General features: G+C 35.5%; 1 protein-coding gene across 1 annotated transcript in view; it reads left to right on the top strand.

The window, feature by feature from the left end:
• Positions 1-27,644, top strand: part of THSD7B (thrombospondin type 1 domain containing 7B) — a 1,057,843-nt gene that overhangs the window by 476,838 nt on the left and 553,361 nt on the right. The window contains exon 3 of the mRNA XM_064382803.1: positions 21,270-22,080. Within this exon, the coding sequence (XP_064238873.1) occupies positions 21,270-22,080 (811 nt within the window). The remainder of the gene's footprint in view (positions 1-21,269; positions 22,081-27,644) is intronic.

Here is a 27,644-nt window from a genome sequence, read left to right as displayed (position 1 = left end):
TTACTTGATAACAAGTACTCCAAAACTCAGTGGCCTAAAACAATAAAATATTATTGTATATGTGTCTACATCTCAGCCAGGTGGTTCTGCTGATACTGATCAGACCTAGCTGATCTGGCATCTCCAGTCAGTTGGAGAGTCTTCTAGAAGCTGGCTAATCTAAGATGGTTGTAAGTGGTGTGACTCCTCCCTGCTCCAAGTGGTCCCTCATCTTCCAGCAGGCTAGCTCAGGCCTGTTCAGGTGGCAGTAGCAAGATTCTGATGCAGTGAGCAGAAGTGCACGAGTCCCTTGAATCCTTTCTTAGAACTGACAGTCTCTTCCACCACATTCTTTTGGCCAAGGTAACAAAAGAGATTGTTAGCCCAGTTACCGGGAATAGGGAAGTAGAATTCAATTCTTGATGGAATTGTTGCAAAGTCATATTGCAAAGGGAGTAGATACAGGGAGGGTTGACTACTTGAGTTCTTTTTTTTCCTTAGATTTTCTTTTTGTTTACTTTTAAAATTTTACTTTAAGTTTTGGGAAACATGTACTGAATGTTCAGTTTTATTACATAGGTGTACATGTGCCATGGTCACATGGTTTGCTGCACCTATCAACCTGTCATCTAGATTTTAAGCCATGCATGCATTAGGTATTTGTCCTAATGCTCTCCCATCCCTTGCTCCACCACCCCTCATGACAGACCCCAGTGTGTGATGTTCCCCTCCCTGTGTCCATGTGTTCTCATTTTTCAACTCCCACTTATAAGTTTGGTTTTCTGTTCCTGTGTTAGTTTGCTGAGGATGATGGTTTCCAGCTTCATCCATGTCCCTGCTAAGGACATGAACTCATTCTTTTTTATGGCTGCATAGTATTCCATGGTGTATATATGCCACATTATCTTTTCTTTTTTTTTTTTTTTTTTTTTTTGGCAGAGTCTTGCTCTGTCACCCAGGCTGCAGTGCAGTGGCACAATCTCGGCTCACTACAACCTCCGCCTCCCAGGTTCAAGCCATTCTCCTGTCTCAGCCTCTCAAAGTGCTGGGATTACAGGCACGTGCCACCACACCCAGCTACTTTTTTGTATTTTCAGTAGAGATGAGGTTTCACCCTGTTAGGAGGGTGATCTGGATCTCCTGACCTCCTGATCCGCCCACCTCAGTCTCTCAAAGTGCTGAGATTACAAGCATGAGCCACCATGCCCGGTCTTCTTTATCCAGTCTATCACTGATGGACTTGTAGGTTGATTCCAAGTTCTTATTATTGTAAATAGTGCTGCAATAAACATACTTATGCATGTGTCTTTATAGTAGAATGATTTATAATCCTTTGGGTATATACCCGGTAATGGGATTGCTGGGTTAAATGGTATTTCTTGTTCAAGATCCTTGAGGAATCGCCACACTGTCTTCCACAATGGTTCATTCTTAAAATAGCTTTACAACCTGCTACAATGTCATCTAGGAAGAATGAGCTCCAGAAATCTCAAACCCTGATGCTAATTGGTCTCAGAATGCTGGGAACTTTGAGCTCTGTCGTTTCCCTTTTTGGAAGTCTGTGTGTCTCCTATCTTATCTTTAGGCTATCTTTGTTATCATTGCTGTTGATGTACCTGCTTCTAACAGCCATTTAACCATAGGCATCTCTTTTCGCATTTCCTTGACTAGAAACCAGTTGACCTCCACATTATTATTTTATGCCTCATAAATGAAAACATCTTACACTTTACACTCCAAGTTTCAAGGGAGTGGAAAGGGATAGTCCTTCTTCTTCTTCTTCTTTTTTTTTTTTAACCATTCTATCCTCAGGTCCTAGCAACTTGTCTAGGGCTCATCATAGATGGTAGAATGAATGAATAAATGCACTGATGATTTGTAGTAGCTCTAAACCTAGGCTGACTGGTGAAAATCCCCAGTGCTTTCTGTGTTCTTAAAAAGTATTCCAGACAATAGTTTCTTGCCTCTGAGGGGTATTAGAAGGATTAACTAATGTCAGGAAAGGGCTTTGATATGCCTAGATGAAAGGCATCCCATAACTATAATGTTTTATTGTTATAACACTATAAAATGCTTTTTGGGACATATAGCTTACATATTTTCCATAAAATTAATCCATAAATCATGCACAAAATGTACCAAATCCAAAAGCAATAGCTTTGACCTTAGAATTGCTGCAGCGGTAGTTTGATGATATACTACCTACCACATCAGCAGTACTCTAAAGTACATAAAATGTGCTTTCATATATTCACAATGTGCAAACACTTAAAACAAATGACTAGATGCTTTTTTTAAAAAAGAAGATTAAGTGATTCGGAGTTTTTCATATGTAATGCAAGTATTTTAAATACATTATCATGAATACTGCAATTCTTATTTTCACTAATGCACATGAAATATTCACTATTTATAAAACATTCCATAGAACTACATTACAATTTCTGTCTTTGAAAGGTAATCTTCATTTCCTTATGCTTCCTGCTTAATAGCCATATACAAATGTCCACAGAGCTTTTAATGAAATGTCAACATGTATAATCTTTTTGTTACATCTTTGTTTTATGTCACCAATATGGCAAATAGAATACTTGCAAATTTTTCTAATGGAAATATTCATTTTCCTTCTCGGTTACATTATCAAATTTATGAGTAACTATATGAGAATGAAGGAAATATATTATCATTACTAATGTTGTCAAAGACTGGTTATTCATTTCAGTATACTTGAAGGAACTATTACGGCTTATAAATACAATTTTCAGAAATATAAAAAGACATACCTGTTTCAAGTAGACTCTTGCTTAAATAAGGCTGTTTTCCAATACCTCTGTTGCTGTACAGTGCCTGTAAAAGAACATTATTCTGTAAGTTTAAATCAAAATGGTGTGCACATTCTTTTCCCAGAGGTATTTAGCCAAGTAGGGGAATATTGCTGAAAGGATATCTGTGGCAGATGCAAGGTAACCTTTAAATATTTGCATAGTGTAATACCAGACAGCAGGTTTAGAAGTACAGTTACTCATTTCCACTGGATTCCTTGTCTGTTCTCACAGTGGCTGGGTTGAACCTTTCTCTGTCCACTTATATCTCATTTTACTGAGAATGTCAAGACCATTTGGTTTAATTATTTTCACTACTTTCTTCTGAAAACCTTCACATCACCTCCCTCCTCTCTTCCTTCCCTGAGAAGAAGGTATAGTTATAAAACTGCTGTTCATGAAACATGTTTTCTGATTCAGTAATTTTCGGTTCCTAATTTAGTGTTCCTAAAGCCTGTGTATATTGGTTAGCATAGCTACTCCATAATTTTTTGCATTTACATTATTTTTGACTAAGTATTTTTTTCCTAAGGGATTCCAAGCAATCTGAGGGCAGAGACGATATCTTAAATATCTATTTCTGGCATTTCTGATATAATTTTGATATATGTATTTTCTATATAGCAGTTACATAACACTGAATTGAATTAAATTTACATATGTGAATACTGCAAATAGTACTATTCCAACTCTGAATATTTTTGGTTTATGTATTAAGATGATCTAAATATAAATGGACACTAGGTTCTTAGCTTAGACTCATGAAGAGTTGTATGAAAATGAAGGTCATGTTTTTGATAATCACTTTATATATATTATATATGCATATTTATAATCAGTTTATATATGTATATGTATACATTATATACCTGATTATATATATTATATATATTTATATATGTATGTATACATAATATATATAAATTGAATATATATAATCTGATTATATATATTATGTATACATACATATATGTAAATGTTTATATATGTATCTATACATATATATAATCAGTATGTATATAACATGCTTTCTCTTTATGTGTGTGTATATATATATAATATGCTTTCTCTTTATATGTATGTGTGTATATATATATATAATAACATGCTTTCTCTTTATATGTGTGTGTATATATATAAAACATGCTTTCTCTTTATATGTGTGTGTGTATATATATAAAACATGCTTTCTCTTTATATGTGTATGTGTATATATATATAATAACATGCTTTCTCTCTATATATGTGTGTGTATATATATTATATGCTTTTTCTTTATACATGTGTGTCTGTGTGTATATATATAACATGCTTTCTCTTTGTGTGTATCTATATATAACATACTTTATATATGTGTGTGTACATATATAATAATATGCTTTCTCTATGTGTGTATAAATACACACACATATATAAAGAGAAAGCATGTTATTAATACCATACTTTTGTTCAAAAAGGACAGGGCTTTATAAATTAATTTATTTTTCTATGTAAAAACAGTCTGCTATCATTTTTCACACTTCTTTCTCTAAAAGAAGTTCTTATTTTATTTCCCAACAGGTCTTGATCTGACAGGTGGGGGAATTGAGGGGTGGAAAACACAGTTCTGCTTTTTTGCCTCTTTTTCTTCATCTTTTAAGAAGATAAATATGAATTTGTTTGGCTAAAGTACTTTCTGCATGAACAAATTGTATCTTAAGATTGTTTTTTCTGACATTTTCAACTGTGTGAAAAGTTGTATAAACAGTGTAGTTTATATTAGGTACATGTCCTATAGAGAGTATGGAAAAAGGGTATTAATAATACATTAAAAACAACTTTATGGACATTAGGAGGATGTTTTAAGTCTTGGATGATGGATAAATGGATTCCATGTTGGTTATATCACCTATGAGAAGTATAATCCCAAATGTTTTATGTGTGAACATTTTCATCTAATGTTTAGCAAAAATAAAAAAGATGTTTTGTTGATCTCTTCCTTTGGAGAATCAGATGATTATTATTACTGTTTACTTTGTAAAGTTTTAAAGTAAGATAGAACTCTAATCCACAGTATTTTCTATACATTGTGGACCCAAACTGGGCCTACAGTGGTAGCTATCACTTGGGAATTTGAGGGGCTGTATGTCCCTGAAAGTATCCTTTCACAAGAATGTTTCATGGTTTTTGAAGTTCCAGGAGTGGAAAGAGATTGAAATATTTGACATTTTCTTGAAGAGATGTTTTAAAGCGTTTTATTAAAACTTCCTCATTCAAAGTCACCACAGAGAAGGGATTGAAAGCTAAATGGTCACGTTTAAACCTATCTGATGACGACGAATCATTTCCTTGTGATGGGCAGCAGATCTTCACTGACCTTTCATGGAAAATACACACTGCTGATGAGCCTGGCACCTTTTTGGAAAAGAGCTTCCACTGCTCTTGGCCACTCACAGGCATCATTACTGGGACCTTTTCCAAAGTCCCTTGGTTTTAGACTAGATGGAATAGTTGAGTTAGGTTTAATTTGTATTAAATTAGTTGGGAGAAGTTGGATTATTTTTAAGTTGTGTTTCTGTGGAGAAGATTATCATTTTTTAAGGATGTGGACAGACAAGGCAGATTAAATGGAGAGGAAAGAATCCTACTGCTTCTAAAGATGGCCCTGAAGAAAAGGGTGAAGGAGGCAGTGTTACACTCTGCAACTGCAATGTACCATTCACTTGGCTCTGCATAGGAGGCTGCAGTGGAGAGCGGGCTGTCAACACCATTGTGAAGTTGGCACATTCCAGTTTGCTTTTTGATAGGATATAAAGATGAGAGTAAGTTATATGCCGAGAGTCACCCAGCTAGAAAGTGGAGCAGCCACAGTTCAAATGCAAGCTGATTCCAAAATCTAGGGATTACTTCTAGAAAAGGGAATGAGGAACGTAAAGTGGAATTTTATGAATTAGCACTGAAATTTATGGAGAGGGATAATTCTAACAATTTGTTTATTTGAAGATGAATAAAAATGAAGGGCGGGTGAAGCACACAATTATGTAAACGTTTCCCTGTGCAGCCAGAAGTTGAACTTTGCTGAATATGCATCAGTGACACTTCTTTTATTCTTCTTTAAAATACGCATTTTAAAGGTGTGGAGAATAGGGATAGGTTTCAAGCTCTTGGTTCACTGTCCTGGATCCTCCCCTTATTACTGCTGAGATCCTGGATAGGTAATGTGGCTTCTCTGTAGAATGAAAAGTCACCCATTTCCTAGGATTTTTGATAGGATTAAATGATATATTAATAGTCTATATCAGTGGTTTTCAGCTATGGTGATTTTGCTCCCCAGGGGCCATTTGGCAATGTCTGGAGACATTTTTGATTGCCATACATGGAGAGGGGGTTGGTGATACTACCATTTAAAGGGTTGAGGCCAAGATTGTTGCTAAACATCCTGCAATCCTTGTAAAGGACAACTCTTTACGACAGTTATCTGGCCCCAAATGTTTAAAGTGCCAAACTTGAGGAACTTTTGTACAGCAAAAGTCTGGCAACAGACAGTTCCTCCCATACGGACCTGTTATTCATTCAGGTTCTCCATGTCCCAGGCACTGTGTTAGGAGCTTCCATACGTGACTCTGTCTTCTTTATATGCCTACAAGTTGAGATGATTGAAGATTAAAGCAAACAGTGTCCTGCTGAAGGTCACACAGTGCTGAATGGCAAAATCAAGATTTGGACTAAAACCTATATAGCCAAAGCACTTTCTACAAACTTGCTTCCTCCTGTTTAGACAATTTACTGCCATTGACTCTTTGCTTTGTATATTTGGAAGAAAAAATGAATGTAAGCATTTAAGGCTGATTTATCAGACACTGTGAGCAGAGCCTGCTCACTCTATTGTGTTTCCATCCACATACTGAGCCCAGCTAGTCAGAGGGTGTTGGTTTTCTGGTTGTAGCTGACTGCTGCTATTGAACCTCTGCTCCTTTCCCACTGCCTTCTCAGGCCAGGCTTTCAGATCACTGACAAATGTTCACTTCTGTAGTAATCACCCCCATAGTACAGCAAAAGTTTTGGCAGCACTATGAGCAATGCCCTTCATTGCTTATTGCAATTGCCTCAAGAAAGAAACAGGGTCGCAGAGGAATGATGGAGTGCTTGATTCCCAAAGGAACTCTTTGATGAGAGCTACGATGGCTGGACAACGCTTACATATGTGTTCCAGTAGAAAGGTGGATAGGAGGTGTGGGATGGCCACTTCTACTAGACCAAGTACGAAAGCTTATTTTGATTCTTCTCTTCCTCTAGGTAGAAGCCAGAGGAAGCCAGCCCAAGAGGTAGCTATGTTTCTTTTTGAGACCTGTAGATCTGGCACTCAGCGTACCCCATGGCTTATGTGGTCAGCTAGAAATAAGAGGGACTCTTACTGAGCCTACATCTGTCTTGAACAGAATAAAAGAAAATCTCAAGTAAATCTTTATGTAGATTATGAAGTGTAGACTTCAATTACTCCAAAGTGGTATAAGCTTTGATAATGCGTTTCATCAGGACAGGAATTATGAGGTACTCAGACTAATTCTCTGAAATCACAAGGGGAATAAAGAGTTCTAAGAGTATGTTACAGCAAGTTGGTGCCAAGGGAGTAGAATGTTATGGTCAACATTAAATTTCCATATCTAGTTCATGATTTAAGTATTGATTTTTGGAGAACAGGGACATAACAGGGTACAATTCACTCTAAAATGACAGTGAATGTAAATTAATCTTTTATAGATGGCTCAGAAATATCATTGTGTGTTTAATCAATTTTTATGTGGTCTCTGTGTGGAGAAAAAACTAAACTAAAATTCCTTGAGTGTTGGATATCCATGCTTTCCTATTTATATTCAGAAACTCAGTATTTTAACTAAATGGGATAGTCATCCATTTGTTTGCATAGAAGGAAAAGAAGCAGAAGTCTCCTTGAGGTTGTTGATGATGCGATGAGCATAGGGGTATAGATAAGCAATAATTTTGGACATTGAGGTAATGCATATTAGAGGTGGCTATTAAATTATACTAATGAAATCTAAGAATACTATAATAGAATCAATTGGCAACATACATATATGTTAATATGAATGTATGTTCACACACAGATGTATGCATGCGTTTATGTTATATCTAATATAGTTTATAATAGAATGTCATATTATATTACACATACATTTATATATAAAACACATAATACAGATATAACATAAAAACTTTATCATATATAAGAAACAGAATTGACTTAAATATATGTAATATATTAATATATAATATTGTTATAAAATACGTATTTAATATAACAAATAATAGAATGTTATGATTATATTGATACGTAAGCCAATTCTGTTTCTTATGTATTGTTATATTAATATAATACTGAATTCATGTAACGTTCTTGGCATAGCACCCAGAGTCAATAATGCTGTGTTCTAAAATTGGAAGTGATAATTGTATTGTTATAATTTGCTAATGTGTGGCCAATAAAGTATATCTTGTCATATCCTGAAGTAAAACCCCAGGACAGCATAAGATGTGTTTGAAAAAATGTAGGAAATCTGAACTTAAAGAGCATGTCCTGTAGGAAGGGCCTTTTCATTGGTCTGTAAATTAGCCACATGTTCAGTGATTGTTCTGAATTAGTTTGTGCTTTTACAACATTAAGCCTTGTCACACTTCTTTGCAATCTGATCTCATGTCTCAGGGCCTTGACAATTGCTCTGCTGACACCTCTGAAACATGTTGATCTCTGCCCTGCATTTTGCCTCCACGCTTATTCCTTGTGAACATGTGACACATCTCATATTTTTACTGATGTGTTCATTGTTCTGTAGTTTTGTGTGTTCACATCCTGTAAAGGATGTAAGTTCTGGGCTTTGGATTGGAAATTGGATTTTAACCTGAACTTATGAGATGTGAATCCTAATATTAAAATTGTAAAAATGTTTCCATGTTATCTGTAATCATTGAGATTAAAAAAAAGATCAACTTCCTCATCTAACCTAACACTAAGAAAGTATCACGCATACAAAATATTTTTCTCTCTCTTTTCCTTCAGGAAACACTTAGGGAAAGAAATGTGTGACCCTTTGCACACTAGGGATAAATTCTTGAGAATTCACATTATGTATTAAAAGCCTTGAGGAGTCCTTTAAAAATGAAAACTGAATTTTGTTTAACCCTGCATCATTCCAAAATTTATTTAATAACAGGTATCCTCCTTTCTTACTAAACTCAGTGGCCACAGTGTTTCCACTTAAAGCATTTTGGAAAATCCTAAGTACTAATGTGTTATCTTCAGTTGGAGTCAGATGAGATGATTAATCCAGGAAAGGCAGGGGACAGCATAGTACTCCCTTGTACCCAGGAACTTTTAAAACTCAGCATTTTCTTTACAATAGCCTGAGCTAACGTTAAGTCTAACAAGTGATTAATGCTCCCTTGTAATTATTATTTTCATCATGTAATTGTAAAGTCCTTCCATAACTCAAACGACATTTCTTCAATTCACTTTCTTTGTAAGCTGAATTCTCACAAAGCACTCTGGGAAATTCCAATCATGCAGGTGCTAAAAAGAGTTGACACAGGCTGCGGGCCATTGCTGTGTGCTCGCCCAGCTTGGAAAGGGTAATGAGGATAGATTTTTCTGAGTGCACTATTGAGCAATGGTTTGCATATCCCATGGGGCTGGCAGCTCCTGGGCTAGTGGGGGATGTATTTATTATTGCAGTACATCTCTGATTTTCTTTAATTATTATATGTGGTGGTGATTATTATAGTGGGTATCCCTCTCAGCCAAACAAATTAGGTGTGCAAGAAATATAATTTTCTTTAACTTACTTTGATTATTTACTTTGAGCCCTTCCTGCCACCAGGGACCCTAATTATTTTCTCTGGGAAGTTCACCATTCTTCAGCTGTCAGTCAGTTGAAACTGGTCACTGTTTAGGGGGCCCTTCTTTCTGATAGGCTGGCTGGAGACTGTCTCTCTAGAACTTCTGCACCATGCTTGTTTTTTTTATGGTACTTTTTCACTGTGTCCACTTGAGTCCCAGTGTTTCTCAGTGACCTCAGCCTGCTCTGCCTGTTCACCCTAGGCTGCCATTCATTCTCTGGGGAAGCAAGGTAAAGGGTCTCTCATCGACACAGCATCTCTATTCTTATCAGTTTTGCTCTGAGGAGAAGAAGAGCAGAGAGGAAGCTTTTATTTTAATTATATGTATTTTTTGAGGTAGGAGGTGTGTGGCAGAGGAAGAACCTTCTTACCTCAGAAATACCCAAGGTAACCTACCTAATGGCCTAGGCAGCTGGCACACAAACCCCAGAGGCTTGTTGGACTGTGTTCACTTTTTGCTCTATTACATCTCTTTTCTGAGAACATGATCATGGGCCACTGATGATCTGTTTAAAAGAAGAAAGGGGGAAAAGAGAAATATTAGGTGGAAGGAAACAATTGTATAGGTTGATATTTCAAAAATGTCTTCCACCATCTTCTCCTAAATCTTTCCATTTCTATAAACAAAACCTGCTTCTTACACACATTTCTCCCATCCTCCAACCCAGACTGTACCCTTTATAACACTAATCTCCAAGCTCCTCTAGGGTGTGAGCATGAAGACATTTTCTGCAGAATCTTCCAGGTTTTAGTGGGGAACGTGCATCCTGCTAGCTTTCTCACTGCTTCTGCGGTTTCTCTCAGCTTCTAGTGCCTCCTCTTCAGGCAGAGGAGTGGTCCACATTAACAGCCTGAACCACACCTGCTCCCAGCTCACCCCTTCTTAGATGTTTTTCTGGATGTCTGAGAATGTAATCATGTCAACAATCTCTAAAAAGATTACATTCATTCACTTTTTATTTATTCTGCCAATTTTCCTGAAAATATCCAGGGAATTTAAAGCATCCAGGAATTCTTTTTAAGATTAGTCTACTTTGTAAGGCTGCTTTGAGGCCTGTATGACATGTTTGCTATAAAATGTCCAGGATAATACTGGGGGTATTGATTCTGGTGTTACTATGATGAACCTGTGACCACCATGATAATTTCATCTCACACCACTTTTTAGGTTTTCTTGTACAGAAGTCCACCTTTGTTCCTGGGGGATATGTTCCAGGGGGATATGTTCCAGGACCTCCAGTAGACACTTGAAACTGTGACTAGTACAGAATCCTGTACATATTATGTATTTTCCTATATATATATACCTATGATAAAGTTTAATTTCTAAATTAGGGCACAATAAGATTAATAATAACCATAATAAAACAGATCAATTATAGTAATAATACTATGATAAAATCTATGCAAAAGGGGTTTCTCTCTTTTTCTCTCTCAAAATATCTCATTATACTATATTCATCTTTCTTCTTGTGATGATATGAATCCTAAAATTAACAAGGATAAAATGACTGTGTGATGATATGAAGGGAAGGGAATGACGTAGGCATTGTGACATAACGTTAGGCTACCACTGACCTTCTGAATTCCTGACTCCATATCACTATCCTGTACTTGTGGCAAGTGGCTTGGAATCACTTGTTTCAGGGAATCCCTTGTTGAAGTCTTCCTTATGGCCTTAATACTTTCTGGTGCAACACATTGCCATCAGTTGCAACTTGTTTCTCTTCCTGGCTTCCACCTAAAAATTTAACACCTTTTCCACCTCAGTACTTATCATGCACTGTGGCTGTAACTTTTGCAGTTTGAGGTGTGACAGCAAAACTAGGATGAATTTCTTTTTTCTTCATAATTTCACAGGTAGGATATTTGTTCTTACGGTAGATCTTGATAACCTCAGCATATGACTTTTTTTTTCTCTCCTTATTAAGTCTAGAACTTTCACCTTTTCACTTAAAACTAACATTTTATAACTACTCTTTGGCGTATCTGAATTGCCAGCATCGCTACTCTTGCACTTTGAGGCCATTATGAGTAAAAAAAGGATTACTTACCTGCACACAAGCACTGCCTTACCACAACATTCAATCTTGTAACCCAGATGGCTACTAAGTGACTAGTGGACAGGCAGCATCTGCAGCTTGGATATACCTGACAAAGGAAGGATTCAATCTCCAGGCAGAAACAGAAGCAGGACAAAGTGAGACCTTGTCATGTTATTCAAAACTTATGAATTGTTTATCTCTGGAATTTTCCATTTAGTATTTGAGAACTGCAGTTTACCATAGCTAACTAAAACCACGAAAAGTGAAGCCACAGATAAGGGGTACTACTGTAGTAAGCTGGTAAAATAGAATCTGATATGCAGTTCTCATTTATTTGCATTCTTTGAGCAAAAAGATAATAGCATTTTACTTGTTGAGTGAGATTTCTGGATCATTCTCATTAGAGCTATACTTAAGGTCAAAGGTATTTCTGTAGTTTGGGGTGCTTTAGTACATTACCATGCTAGGCTTGAGAGGACTGGGCACCCCGCTGCTGAATTCCATGGGCTTTATGGAGACTGGTAAGAATGGCTCTATAGAGATACAACGAAGGATAACAGGCATTGCAAAAGGACTTGTGAAAAAAACAGTATTTAAAAATTGTATTGAGCATTATTATTAGGTGCCCAATAGTATATAGGTTTCTACCTATAATCATAAACTAAGGAAACACAGAGAAAAGACTTTTTCTCTTTAACTTTTTTTTCCATTTTGGAAAAATCAACCCATTGATGTGAGTTTCTAGTATTGACATTACACCTAACTACACTTGGACTTGATTCTGCTTTCTATGCTATTTATTCTAGCTTCAATAATGTGCAATATGAAGTAGACCCTAACGGTATGCCAAGTGCTGGGCTAGTACAGGGAACAGAGTAGTACGTGAATGGCACGGAAATGTTTCTACCTTCGTAGAGTTTAGAGTCAAGTGAGAGAGACAAGTATTAAACTGCCAGTTCTACAGTTAAATTTGTAATTGCAAGAGTGAATGCTATGTAGGAGAGTAAGTTACTATCAGAAGACAGGAGAAAAGACAAAAAGTTTTATAATGCATTCTGAAGCTAAACTACTCAGTTACAATGTTACTGCTGTTTCTCAGATTTTTTAAAAAATATGCTAACTTGAAAATTATTTTACAAACAACAGGAGTCGAGTCTCACATAGTCTTAAAATTGCTTTGAAAAAAAACTGAGATGCACTAAATGTTCTGTCCACCAAAATGTAGCCAGTACTCTGTTTGCTCTCACTTGTTTATAGTATGAAGATCTGCTAGAAAGAGATATGGGTTCAGATACAGACATACTCCATGTATCTGTTACAGTGGTGTTTCTCAAAGGTAGGGAAAATATTATCTTGGGTATGCTTTTGTGCAATTTTTATGCCAGGCAAAATGAATTCTTAAGTTGCTTAATGGTAAATGAAATGTTTGCACGCTCTCTGCCCTTTTGTTTTATGTATTTTTAAAGCGTGTGTGCATAGTCCCAACATTGCTGCCTTGCCTTGACCTCTAGTAGACGACAAAAAAGAAGGCCTCCTTTATCAAGCTCAACGTGTATTGATCATTCACTGGGTAAATAGAACTTTATTCTCATTTTTTTTTGATCAGAGATGCAGCTTAAAATTTTCAGCCTCCCGAGCACATCTTCTAGTTTGCTTTCTGTGTAGTATAAAGCGAACAGATCTCTGGTCCTCTTGAATGAAGTCAATGCCTAGGCTGTCTGTAAGCTAAAGGAGAAAGTCCTTCAGGAGAACGTTGTGGGATTCAGCTGGTCTCTGTTTCTGACTTACTTTGCCTTTTCCACTTAACTGATGCAAAACAGCCAAGTAAATGATTTCCTTCCACCTCTCCAGGGAATCCAAAGGGCTTAGCTGAAGCGTGTATTGTAAGTAAAGTTAAAGTTGAGTGAAGCCATATTTATGGGCTGAAAACAACTCATAAATATTTTTTGACAGGTAGCAGAGCCCCAAGAGTCTTGAGGCCATGACTCGAACCAGCCTATTGAGCTGGACAGCGACAGGGCAGGGCTTTCCGGCAGGAGAAGAGTGGCAGGGCCCTCGGCACCTCACACCAGCTGCACTCAAAACAGACTCCCTTCTAAATATGTTTTACCCAATGGGCTTTGCAAGCCTCCATTTGCTCAAGGGATATCATTGCTAAAAATAATTAAATAGCAATTGTTGTGGAAAAAGTTTAGAATAAGATAGAACTGGAGAGGAATCCTGAGCTGTTTACCTTGTGCAGGTTCTTTGATCTCATGCATTGATGTCCTCATATTGCAAAGCAGAACAATTTTAATGAGGAACTTATGGTATTGGGAAGATGATAGTTGGTGTTCAAAAATAAAAAAATAAAAAACTATGTCTATGACTATTATTGTAATTGTTATTATAGGGAAACATCATTTCTGACTGGTGCCTGAGGGTTCATTCCTGTGCTAAACCCCTGAATCTCGCTGGATGTACTTGAGCAGTAGCTTGGCCAATGTTCTTGAGCAAACAAAGGCAGGAAGGGTCTCATTTCACATAACAAATAGTGAAGGGACCCTGGGAGCAGCTATCTGCTCCAGGTAACAGTCCAGGAGGCAGAAAAATCTCAGTATTAACAAGCAATTTGTTGTTTGTGTTATACAAGCTTATAGTGTAATTTCCACTTGTTTATTCTGTTTTTTTTTCTCTCTTCCCTCACCCACACCTTAGATTGCAACATTTATGGAGCCCTTATTCTTTCCTTGCAGTCTTAGAAATGTTCTAATAGAAACCAGTGTGATATAGAGTTAAAAATCACTGGATTGGGTGTGTGTAAATAGAATTCCCAGCCCCATTTTTGCTCCAGAGGATTGTGTGACCTTGGGCAAGTCACTGAATTTCTCTAGGCTTTACTTTTTCCTGCAAGAAATGCGGACTGTAAGATTCCCTTGCCACTCCTACATTTTAGCAGGTTAGCAGGGTGTGGGTTTTAGTGATCCTAAAAGACCTACTTCTGTCAGATTGCTGTGAAATATGTGAGATTTGAGAGTCTTTTTAAGGCTTTAGAATTTTTAGAAAATAGCATTCAAACCAGAAATATTGATGAACAATTTTTAAAAGGTGGTTTTCTGTCTCCATGATGTTTGCATTAGCTGATGAATGGTTCAAATACATATCTAATCTGCTTCATTGTCGAGCTACTTCTAATGGATATTGTAGCCACTGGTGACTAGTAATTTGTAATCACAAGTAAGTAACAGAAGTATTTTGCTTTTCAGTCAGAGGCATATGTCCACAAAGATGAAATGGATTTGTTATATGCTATTAGTGCCAACAAAAACACAGTCATACAGAAAGAGCTGGGAACATTAGCAACCAAGCTTATGCTTACTTGAGGTATAAATATTCCATCCAAATACTCTGCGGTAGTCTGCTATGGAATCATGAACTGCCTTTGCAAGTAAATATTTAAGCGTGTGAAAATGAAGTTGTATATGTTAGCTTTCAATTTTTGCTGTTGAATTTTTTGTAATGAGATTTATGAGAATACTTTTAGCATACATACTATTCAGGCCATGAATGTGCCATGAATGTTTTTAATTTTTTTTTTTAATGATTTTGGTATAACTGAAATTTTTGTTGTTGTTGCAAAAAGTGCAATAGAATTTTTTAATGAAATGCAACAGAGGTTAAGTTCCCTCTCATTTAAATTCTCGTATGTTTTTATATATTATTTATTTATTTTTTAGTATTATCTGATATGTAACTCAGTAGTGGATATATCTGATGAGCAGGTTTTCTTTGCTAGTTTAGAAAGTATTGAGTGGCTTTGTGCATCCTCTGCTAGTGCATGTTATTGATGATCATGATTGATTTAGAAATATAGACTTGGAAATGCTCATCTCTTCCTGTTTCCATCAGTGAGCCTGCCTCCAGGGCTCGCTCTCAACTTCTGGTTTGCTGCTGTAGAGCTGTAGATCTAGTGAGCTCTGGGAAACCAGAGCGTTAAGATTGTTAATACTGTGTATAAAGTAAGTGTAAGTAGGCCTATAGGAGGGACCAAGCATCCTCTTCATGAGTAAATTGGCATTACACTTAGTACACAGATTTAACAGATATTTAATGCCTTATTTATTTTTGTATTCCCAGAATCTAATACACTACTTATCAAGTAGTAGAGAATGAATAATTGTTGTTGTAATTAATGAAGGCCACTTTTTCTCATTGCTTGAGTTCTTAGATGTATTTTAGAAAGTGAATTTTCTAGCCTGCCATATCCCCTGCTATCCCTCCCCTAGCCCCCCACCCCCTAGCAGGCCCCAGTGTGTGATGTTGCCCTCACTGTGTCCATGTGGGGGGACTAGAGGAGAGATAGCATTAGGAGAAATACCTAATGTAGATAATGGGGTGATGGATGCAGCAAACCACCATGCCACATGTATACCTATGTAACAAACCTGCCTGTTCTGCACATGTACCCTAGAACTTAAAGTTTAATAATTTTTTTAAAAAAGGAGAAAAAAAAAAGAAAGTGAACTTTCTTAGATAATGTCTGCTATATACGAAAGGTATTATTTTAATTATTCCATAGTTGATACAGTTGCTTTTTGAGAAGTACAAGTAACTACATTAACCTATTGGAAGCGATGCATCTTATAGGTAAGTCAATATTGTTTTAAATCCGATTTGGTAATTCTGAGGTTTATGAGTGCTTTGGTTTAGTAATTATTCACAAGTAGTTTGCTTAAGTTGCTAAAACTCTGCATCATTATTCGTGTCATCTCCCCACCTACCTTGCCCAAGTTAAAAATAAAACAATGTCAGGATAGTAAAAGCTGTGACAGGGAAAAATGAAAAATAAAGCAAACATCTCTTCCTATTGCATGCATGGTTTTAAACCAGGGTTTCCACTTCAAATAGTGGCCAGTACTGTGCAAGAGCTGTGGAGAGTGTGTTTATTTTCTCTGTCCTCTAGAGCCTCCTTTTTCTTTTGTTGCAGGCATTTCAGTGAACACCACATCTAAAATTCAGGCATCCAGCATGCTTTATTAAATGTGATGATTTAGATTGGGTGATGCATGCCTCTAAACTAATCCGGTTAAAAGTAACTTGATTAAGAGGATAAAATTTGCCAGCATTTTTCTGCTTCTATAGGAATATTACATTACAGCATTCACATATTTGCATTTCCTGCAAAAACGCAGGCAGAACAAAAGAGAAATCACAGAGCCTTAAATTTGAAAGTGAACTGAGAGTTCATCGATGCTACCCTTCCAAGTCCAAAAAAGTTACTTCTAAGCCAAAATTTTAAGGTGTTAATGTGTGATGTGGCTTAAAACACTTAGATTATTCAACAGCAACTATGTTCCTCTCATAAAAAGGATAGTAAGTTGCAGATACATGACTCTTTACATAATGTTTTTCCAGGTAAACAGATACAGAACTACTGTCCCCATTACATCATTGAAATGTTCTCTGAGAAAGCAACCAGCATGAGTTTTATTAATAGTTCAGATATATATTACATCAGTAGTCAAACTTTTAATACTTAAATTGTTCTAAATTTTGTTTTATTTTTATTACTTGGTGTTTGTTTTTGTTCACTAGGCATATAAAATTCTTGGTATTCAAACATGGTTTCTGATGAATTTCTTTAGCTTATTGGTGAATACTGTTAATATATAATACATACATATTTTGTAATGCAAATAGGTTTTTTGTATGTGGTGAAGTTAAAGAAAATATTCTTCTTTCTGTATGAAACTGCTTACATGTTTAATTATTTCTTCTATTTCTGAACTTGGACAAGAAATATAAGATTTTGCAAACTGCCAGTCACATTTTACTTCAATATGCATGTTTTTTTTTTTTTTTTTTTTTTTTTTTGAAATGGCAAAACCCCTCAGGGCTCTGTGATTTTCACTCACGTATATATTGAAAGTTCATAGGCAAATACAACTGAATAAATCATGGAGTACATTTTTCTCTCCATGCCTGAGAAATGCAAATGGCTATAGGTCAATTGCTGAAAGATCTTGTCTTCATCTCATACGTCTTGTTTGTAATTTGTTTTTCATTTATTCCATGTGTACACAATTCAGTTTGCATTTGCTTGTTATTTACATGTTTTTTTGGTTGTTGTCTTAGTTTTCTTTAACATAAGGAGGAACTATTCTAGCTTGACTTTGCCTTACTAAATGTCCTGACCAATGTTTATTAGCATGCATGTGTCTTACCTCACAAGAGCCACTATCCTAAATTTCTAGGCCAAGGAGGGGAAAATAATTGTTTACACACCGCCTTAATTACCTGTTCTACTCATATCCAAAGGAATATTAACATATATTAATTTTGGATATGGGTTAATATTAGATTTCATGTCCAAATAGTAGATCATGGCTAAGCTAAGAAACATCTTCAATGATAGCAATTTTAATTACTCAATAGTTATATTTTGTTCTCCAATAATGTAGAAAAAATTTTTGTTGTTTGATAAAATTCTGCATTTGATCCTAGCCAAAAGGCAAAGCAATTATTTGGTAAAATTCTGTAAAGAAGGAGGAGGTGAAATCTAAGGGAAGAATAATAATTTCTAAAGTTTAAAATAATAATGATTTCAAATAACCAAAAAAGAGTTAGCTTATTTTGAAAGTGGAGAACTTATAATAATAATAATAATAATAATAATAATAATAATGAGAGAATACTATAGTCAAATGCTTTAAAAGTAAAGACAAGAGTGACTTGGCAAGATACCCTACATGAATTAAGTGTACTATTAACTTTTAAAGATTGATCAGAAATAACTCAACTTTTCTGATCTTACTTTCGTTAATCCACACAAAAAAAATCCTGAGTAGAAAAGTGTGTGTGCTTAATATCTAAACAAATAGAGATAAACTGACAGCCATTACTTTAAAATCCACAGTGATCTACCAAAAAATAAAAAAATTCCTTTAACTTTATCCAGTAGCTGTTTTATATTGTTCAAGACTAATTTTCGATTTTAAAAGATTGCTATGATTATTTTTGAAATATTCTTTTATTGAATAACTGTGGGAATTTGGGGACAATAATAAAAATTGGTATGAATAGTCTGAAATAATGGACAATGAATAGAATACTTAAACTAAAACTTCTCTGGAACATCGGGACAGAGAGAGCCTCCCAGTCACGTTCAAGTAACAAGAAATATCTCAATTTGTGAAGTACAAAATTGTGAGTAATCTAAGAACATATCACCAGAATTATGGGTGGCTGATTAAATCACCTGGTGCTAAGATCGTTGTTTTCAATGTTCGTTCTCTATACTGTGAGCAGTCTGTGCTGGGACAACAGGCTAGAGGAGGGTAGTGGGCAAACTCAAGGGCATTTTGGTAATGAAAGCTGACCTGCGCCAGTGAGACCTGTCCTGTTTCAGCAAGAGAAGTCTCTAGTATGTTTTCTATTTTAATCTCTCTCACAAAGTGGTGGAAGGCATTGACACTGTAACCTGACACACTGTTGCCCACAATGCCACTTGTATATGGCTAGAACAGGGATATGAGGGAGAACTGAGATGACCAGGTGCATTTGAACCCGATCCTTTTGTCCTACTAAAGTGGCAAATCCTCACTGTAGCATGTGGCCCCAAATGCAGATAACCTGCTTCTCTGGGGATGTATATGTTTCTTTCTAAATGTGTGTGACTACGTACATGTCTACTGTTTCTACAAATGACGTGGATACAAGTGAAAATATTTTTCATGGAGTAATTAAACATCATTTGGGGCAACTGGTTAAATTTGGGGAAAGAAAGAGAAATTGTGTAAATTAATATGCCTCTCAGGGTCTGAAGTGCCTTAGGATCATCACAGTCCTGATATAGGGACAAAGGTTACCTAGGTAAGCTGATAAAACTTTTTTTTAAAATTTTACTTTAAGTTCTGGGATACATGTGCTGAATGTGCAGGTTTGTTACATAGGTATACATGTGCCATAGTGGTTTGCTGCACGTGTCAACCTGTCATCTGGGTTTTAAGCCCCTCATGCATTAGGTATTTGTCCTAATGCTCTCCCTCCCCTTGCCCCAAACCCCACCGACAAGCCCCAGTGTGTGATGTTCCCTTCCCTGTGTCCATGTGTTCTCATTGTTCAAATCCCACTTATGTGTGAAAACATGCAGTGTTTGGTTTTCTGTTCCTGTGTTAGTGTGCTGAAGATGATGGTTTCCAGCTTCTTCCATGTCCCTGCAAAGGACATTAACTCATTCTTTTTTATGGCTGCATAGTAGTCCATGGTGTATATGTGCCACATTTTCTTTATCCAGTCTATCATTGATGGGCATTTGGGTCAGTTCCAAGTCTTTACTATTGTAAACAGTGTTGCAATAAACATACTCGTGCACGTGTCTCTATAGTAAAATGATTTATCATCCTTTGGGTATATACCCAGTAATGGGATTGCTGGGTCAAATGGTATTTCTGGTTCTAGATCCTTGAGGAATCGCCACACTGTCTTTCACAGTGGTTGAACTAATTTACACTCCTACCAACAGGTTCAGAATACATATTTAACTAAAATAAAAGAGAGGAAACTCTTTTTTCATTGTTGTTGACACACAATGCGATTACTTACTGTCCTTTTGAAAAGATGTAGGATCAACCTTCTGGATAAGGTTTGCTGGTATGTCTGTAGATCAGATGCAAAAAATATGATAAACGTCATTTCTCATGACATTATGATAAACCCTCATCTGTCCATTTCTTGAACTCTTTCCTACAAAAATGAATTAGTTAATTAAAATATCTGACATATTACAAGCTAATATTGGAAACTTTATCTGGAGTCAGTACCTAGCAGAAATCAAGATGGGTACACTTCAAGGATTCTAGGGGCAGAATTTCCATAGAAGTTCAGTGCTGCTGCTTCTCTTATGACCTTACATTTCCCCTGCATCCCATTTTTCTTTTCATGCAAATCACTCTGCAAGTACTAACCAAAACTGAGGACAATTATTTAGAAAATGAAAATATATTTAGGATACTTTGGTAATTTATGTTTTTAAACATATCTCTCTTCTGAACTTCTTAGAGTATGAGCTGAAGGATTGGAAATATGAAAAATTCTACTTTATTAAAATCCTGGCTCTAGGGCTTTTCTTTTATATGAAACACCGCCTAAGTAGAAAGTATTGAGTTAGATATTGGATAGGCTTTGGAACATAGTAGTTATAATGGTAGCAATCATTTATTAAATTTGTATCGTCTACTTGACACATTATATCAGTGATCTTTAGAACAACTCTACAAGTCAGTGCTTTTATTATTTTCTACCTTATATAGGTAAGGAATTTTCTAAGGCTGAGAAAGTTGAAGTAATTTATCCAAGTTTATATTTCTGATGGAGTTCTTATTTCAGCAAGAGTGTCCACGTTCTTAACCACTAAATTGTATTGTCTCCGTTCCACCAAAATTCATAATTTCATACTGGTTGTGTTGGGAAGTGTGTTAATTGACTTCTACTTTCCTGTGAATTGCTGAATGTAATCTCTCAGTAATTAACATCCTTGTTTTTCTGTCTATAGGTCCCTGGGGAAGGTGTACAGGAGACTGTGGTCCTGGAGGAGTCCAGAGTCGGGCAGTGTGGTGTTTTCATGTTGAAGGGTGGACAAGTCACCTGTCTAACTGTGGTGAGAGCAACAGGCCTCCAAAGGAAAGAAGTTGTTTCCGAGTCTGTGACTGGCACAGTGACCTCTTTCAGTGGGAGGTTTCTGACTGGCACCGCTGTGTGCTTGTTCCTTACGCCCACGGCGAAGTCAAGCCTCGGACTGCAGAGTGTGTGACGGCTCAGCATGGACTGCAGCACCGGACGGTGCGCTGCATTCAGAAGTTGAACAGAACTATTGTTGCAAATGAAATATGTGAATACTTTGCCCCTCAGCCTTCTACAGAACAAGCTTGCCTCATTCCTTGCCCCCGGGATTGTGTGGTGTCTGAATTCTTACCATGGTCCAAGTGTAGCAAGGGATGTGGGAAGAAATTACAGCATAGAACTCGCGCGGTCATAGCTCCCCCTCTCTTTGGTGGTTTGCAATGTCCGAATCTGACTGAGTCAAGAGCCTGTGATGCTCCCATTTCCTGTCCTCTTGGGGAAGAGGAATATACATTTAGCCTTAAGGTTGGACCATGGAGTAAATGCAGACTGCCTCATCTTAAAGAAATTAATCCAAGCGGAAGAACTGTTCTGGATTTTAGTTCTGATTCAAATGAGCAAGTCACCTTTAAACATCAAAGTTACAAAGCACATCACCATTCCAAGCCTTGGGCAATAGAGATAGGTTATCAAACCCGGCAGGTTTGGTGTGCAAGAAGTGATGGACAAAATGCCATGTTAAGGTAAGAGACCTTTGACGCTTATATTCGATTCACCTAAAATATTTCATAGTACAATTTTATAACGCTTTTTAATGATCTTCTAGAAATGGAAAATGATAATCAGATTTATAATTTGGGTTTTGAGAAGTTTCATTTAAGACATTTTTAATTTCAGTGGAAAGTTTTGGAAATTGTATAGTTTATACGAAGCAATGTTCTAACATTCTTGTGTGATTAGTAGTGCAATTATATAGGGTAGTCATATATTTCCACGTTTCATCTGCCATTATACAGTATAAAAATAGGTCTGCCATTACTACAGTAATGGAAGACTAAGGGACTTTTCATAATGATAAAGATTCAAGTTCACTTCTAAATTTGGGATATAATGTAAATAATTTTGTTTTTCAAAATATTTGTGTTTTAAAAATTTATTTTGTTTTTATTTGTTTACTTCTGTTTTCATTATTATCAACATTCTTTGACATCTGTGTTGTATGTTTTTTATATTAGCAATAATAACAAAAAGTTGTTCCAAGAGTGCTTTCTTTGGAATTACTTTGATAAAGATGTTAACTTGCACAAGCAGTAATTAGAATGACCTACTGTTGAAGAAATAAATTATTAAAAGCAACAGCTTAGGTTTCAAATTTATAATTATTTTATTTTTAAATTATAGTCTAAAACATGACATAAACTCACAGAAATATATTGAAAGTAGTATTTGTTTAATTTTTCTCCAGAAAGTCTTAAATGAAACATTGGTGTGTAACTAAGTTTCTTCCAAATTAAGATGCCTTTCAGTAGTACTTAAACTGCCAAACAGCATAATGCTTGTCCCTAGAATTAATCATTGTCATCAGTTGCTGCCTTCTTGGGATCCACAGTTGGCCAGGAGATGCCCAGAAGACTACCACTGTTGTTTATGAACAAAGTAATATGATGATTATTTTTTTCCATTTGACTTCACAAATGAGTATATTTTATCTTTGATGCTTCATTATGATTTGTTCCATTTGAAATTGGCAAGTCCATTGAAGAGTGATTTGCGGCTTTTTAATGCTGACTTCTTTAAAGCCCAGATTAAGCAAATGATGCATACAATTTGTTTGAATGTGTGTAAGATTCAGTAAATACATTGTTTTCTCATTATTTCATACTGTATTGCTGAAATGAGCATTTCATAGAATCTTTTCATTTTGTTTGCCCATTTTTGCAATGTTTTTGTTTTCTGATAGACTTTATTTTTCAGATCAATTTTTAAGTTTTCAGAAACATTGAGTGAAAGTACTGAGAGTTCCCATATACACCCTCACTGTCTCCAACATATAGTGTTTTTGTATTATTAGCATCTTACATTCGTGTGATAGTTTCATAAACAAACATTTTATAGTTACATACACAGACAGTGCATAATGCAGTTCAAATTGTTTGTGTTTCCCCCTCCCCACCCAATTTATGTATTGAAATTTTAACCCTGAGTGTAATGTTTTTAGGAGGCATGGGGCCTTTGGGAAGTAATTATGTTGTGTAGATGCAGTTCTCATAGATGGGATTAGTGTGCCATGAGAGCTTCCTGTCACTCTCTTTCTGCCATTTGAGAATACAATGTGAAGTCAGCAGTCTGCAAGCTAGAAGAGAGATTCCATCAGAATGTGATCATGCTGGTACCCTGGTCTCATACTTCCAGCCTCTAGAACTATAAGAAATAGATTGCTGTTGTTTTTAAGCCATCCAGTCTCTGGTCATTTGTTACAGCAGCTCAAACTGACTAAGACTAACTGTTACAAAAAATACCATAGTTTGGCGGTTTAAACAAGAGAAATTTATTTCCACAGTTCTGGAGGTTGGAAAGTCCAAATTCAAGGTGTGTCTTGATTTAGTTCTTGATGAAGGTTCTCTTCTTGACTTAAAGATGGCCATCTTCTTGCTGTGTCCTCATATGGTAGGAAAGAGAGAGAAAAAGAGAGCACTCTGTGCCTCTTTTTATAAGGGCACTAATCCCATCATGAGGGCCCCACTCTCATGAACTGATTACATTAGAAAGTTCCCATATTCAAGATGGAGGTTAGAGTTTCAACATTTCAATTTTGGATAAACACAATTCAGTGTGCAGCAGGTACATTTGTTAGTTGATGAGCCAATATTGATACATTACTGTTGCATAAAGACTATAGTTTACGTTAGGATTCATCCTTTGTATTGTGCATTCTATAGGTTTGACAGATGAAGAATGACATGGACCTACCATTACAATATTATACAGAATAGTTTTACTGCCCTAAATATCCCTTGTGCTCTATTTACTGATCCCTCCCTCTCTCCCTGAGAACCCCTCACAGCTACTGATCATTTTACTGACTGTCTCCATAGTTTTGCCTTTTTAAAAAATGTTATATAGTTAGAATTACATATGTAGCTTTTTCTGGTTGACTTATTTCACTTTGCAATATGCATTTAAGTGTCCTCTAGGTCTGTTTGTGACTTGGTAGTTTATTTCTTTTTATCACTGAATAATATTCCATTGTGTGGTACTATAGTTTGTTTGTTCATTCACCTATTGAAGTACATCTTGGTTGCTACCAAGTTTTGGCAGTTTTGAATAAAGCTGCTATAAAAGTTTATGTGTTTATTTTTTGTGAACATAAGTTTTCAAGTCATTTGTGTTAATATCAAGGTGTGCAATCACTGGTATAGCAAGAGTATGTTTAGTTTTGTAAGAAGCTGCCCAACTGTCTTCCAGTATGGCTGTGCCACTTTGCATTGCTACCAGCAATTAGTGGAAGTTCCTATTGTTTCACATCACCAGCATTTGTTGTCAGTGTTTTGGAGTTTTGCCATTGAATATGTGTGTAGTGGTATCTCATTGTTTTAAATTGCAGTTCCTTAATGACATGTGATCCTGAGCATCTTTTCACACACATGCTTGCCATCTGTATATCTTCTTTGATAGGATGTCTATTCAGATCTTTTGTGTATTTTTTATTGAGTTGTTTGTTTTCTTATTGTTGAATTTTAAGAGTTATTTGCATATTTTGGATACTAGTCCTTTATCAGCTGTGTGTCTTGCAAATATTTTTTGACAGTCTGTGATTTACGTTTTCATTTTCTTGATGGTGTTGTTCACAGAGAAAATAATTTTAATGAAGTCCCACTTTTCAATATTTTTTCAAAGATCATTTATTTTGGTGTTGTGTCTAAAAAAAATCACTAAATTCAAAGTCAACTAAATTTTTTCTTATGTTTTCTTCTAGGAGTCGAATAGTTTCATGTATTATACTTAGGTTTATGATTTGTTTTGAGGTTTTTTGGTGAAAGATGTAAGGCCTATGTCTGCATTCTTTTAAAAAAGATTATATGTTCAGTTGCTCCAGCACCATTTATTGTTAAAGAGTATCTTTTCTCCATTGAATTACCTATGCTTGTTTGACAAAGATCAGTTGACTGTGTTGGTATGGGTTCATTTCTGTGCCTTCAATTTTTATTCTATTTTACTATCTATTATTTGTTAGGAACACAATGTTATGAGTAATGTGGTTTTATAGTAAATCTTAAAGCAGAGAAGTGTCAGTCTGCCTATTTTTTTTTTTTCTCTATGTGTTGACTGCTCTGGATCTTTTGCTTTTTCGTATAAACATTGGAACGACTTTTTGATATCTGTAAGATAACTTTCCAAGATTTTGATTGGGATTGCATATAATGTAAGATCAATTTGGGAAGAACTAATATCTTGATAACATTGAGCCATCCTATTCAGATACATAGGATATCTTTCCATTTATTTAAATATTTTTTTGATTTTTGTCAGAGTCTTGCAGGGTTTTAAAAAATGTATATCTTATACATATTGTGTCAGATTTGTATTAATTTACCTTTTTTGGTACTAACATACATCGTATTGTGTTTTTAATTTCATATTCCAATTGTGCATTGTTGGTATTTCTTTCCAATCTTAATATGTTTTGTTTTATTTTATTTTATTCTCTTAGTTCATTAGCTAAGACTTCCAGTACAGTGTTATACAGGAGTGATGAGAAAAGATATTCTTATTTTGTACTGGGAAAGAAATTTACGCTGTCACTATTAAGTGTTTTGTTAACTATAGGTTTTTTTTGTAGATGTTTTTGATCAAGTCAAGGAAGTTCCCCTTCATTCCTAGTTTTCTGAGAATTTTCATTATAAATAAGCATTAGATTTCATTAAATACTTTTTCTGCATCTATTGATATGATTATATGATTTTTTATTAGCCTGTTTATGTTATGGATTACATTAATTGATTTTCAAATGTTGAACCAGCCTTGTATATGTGAAGTAAATCACATTTAGTTGCGATGTATAATTCCTCTTATATAGTGTTGGATTTGACTGCTAGTATTTTGTTGAGAATTTTTGCACGTATGTTTATGAGAAATGTTGGTCTTTGTTGTCCTTACGTGTAATGTCTTTGTTGTGGTGTTAGGGTAATGCTGCCCTTATCAAATGAATTGCAAAGTATTTTCTGTGCTTTCATTTTCTGAAAAAAATTGTTGATAATTGGTAAAATATTTTCCTTGAATGTTTGGTAGTGAACCCTCTGGACCTGGTACTTTCTGATTTGGAAATTTACTAAGTACTGGTTTAATTTCTTTAACAGATTTAGGTTTATTTATATTATTGATTTCTCTTTGTGTGTATTGCTAGATTTTGCCTTTCAAGGAATTGGCTCATTTCATCTAGATTATCAGGTTTAGGGACATAGAGTTGTTCATGATACCTTTTTTTTCCTTTTAATAGCTATGGGATTATTAGTGATTACCATTCTTGTGTTTCCAGTATTAATTTCTATCCTCTCTTTTTTTTTCTTAGTTAACCTGGCTAGAGTGCTTTCAAAAAGCAAACTTTTGGTTTTGTTGATTTTTTTCTATTGATTTCCTTCCAATTTCATTGATTTTCACTCTGATTTTATTATTTTCTTTTGTTTATTTTAGATTTAATTGCTCTTCTTTTTCTAGTTTCCTAAGGTGAAAACTTAGGTTACTTATTTGAGATCTCTCTTCTTTGCTATTAAATACAGTTTCCCTTTCTCTTTGTTCCACAAATTTTGATAACTTGCATTATTTTCCTGTAAATATTTTTGCATTTCTCTTGAGATTTTCTTGATTCATGTGTTATTTAAGAATGTCTTGTTTAATCTCCATGTATTTTGGTGTTCTGTATTTTGTTATTAATTTTAGTTTAATTCCATTGTATCTTGGGAGCACATGTCGTGTGATATCTATTCTTTTAGATTTGCTAAGATGTGTTTTATAGCCCAGAAATATGGCCTATCTTGAATATTTTATGTGAACTCAAGAAGAATATGTGTACTCTGCTGTAGTTGGATAAAATATTCTATAAATATCAATTATATTCAATTGATTGATGATGCTGTTCAGTTCAACTACGTTCTTACTGATGTTATTCCTGATGGATCTGTCGATTACTAGAGAGGAGTGTTGAAGTCTGCAAAAATAATACAAAATTTGTCTATATGTAGTTGTAACAGACTTTGCCTCATAGATTTTGACACTCTGTTGTTAGATAACACATATTAATGATTGCTTT

The sequence above is a fragment of the Aotus nancymaae genome, unplaced genomic scaffold (assembly GCF_030222135.1).
Source record: "Aotus nancymaae isolate 86718 unplaced genomic scaffold, 86718_ANA_hifiasm-v0.15.2.pri h1tg000029l, whole genome shotgun sequence".
Lineage (NCBI taxonomy): Eukaryota > Metazoa > Chordata > Mammalia > Primates > Aotidae > Aotus > Aotus nancymaae.
The sequence above is the reverse complement of the archived record's forward strand: the minus strand, read 5'-3'. Positions and strand labels throughout refer to the sequence as shown.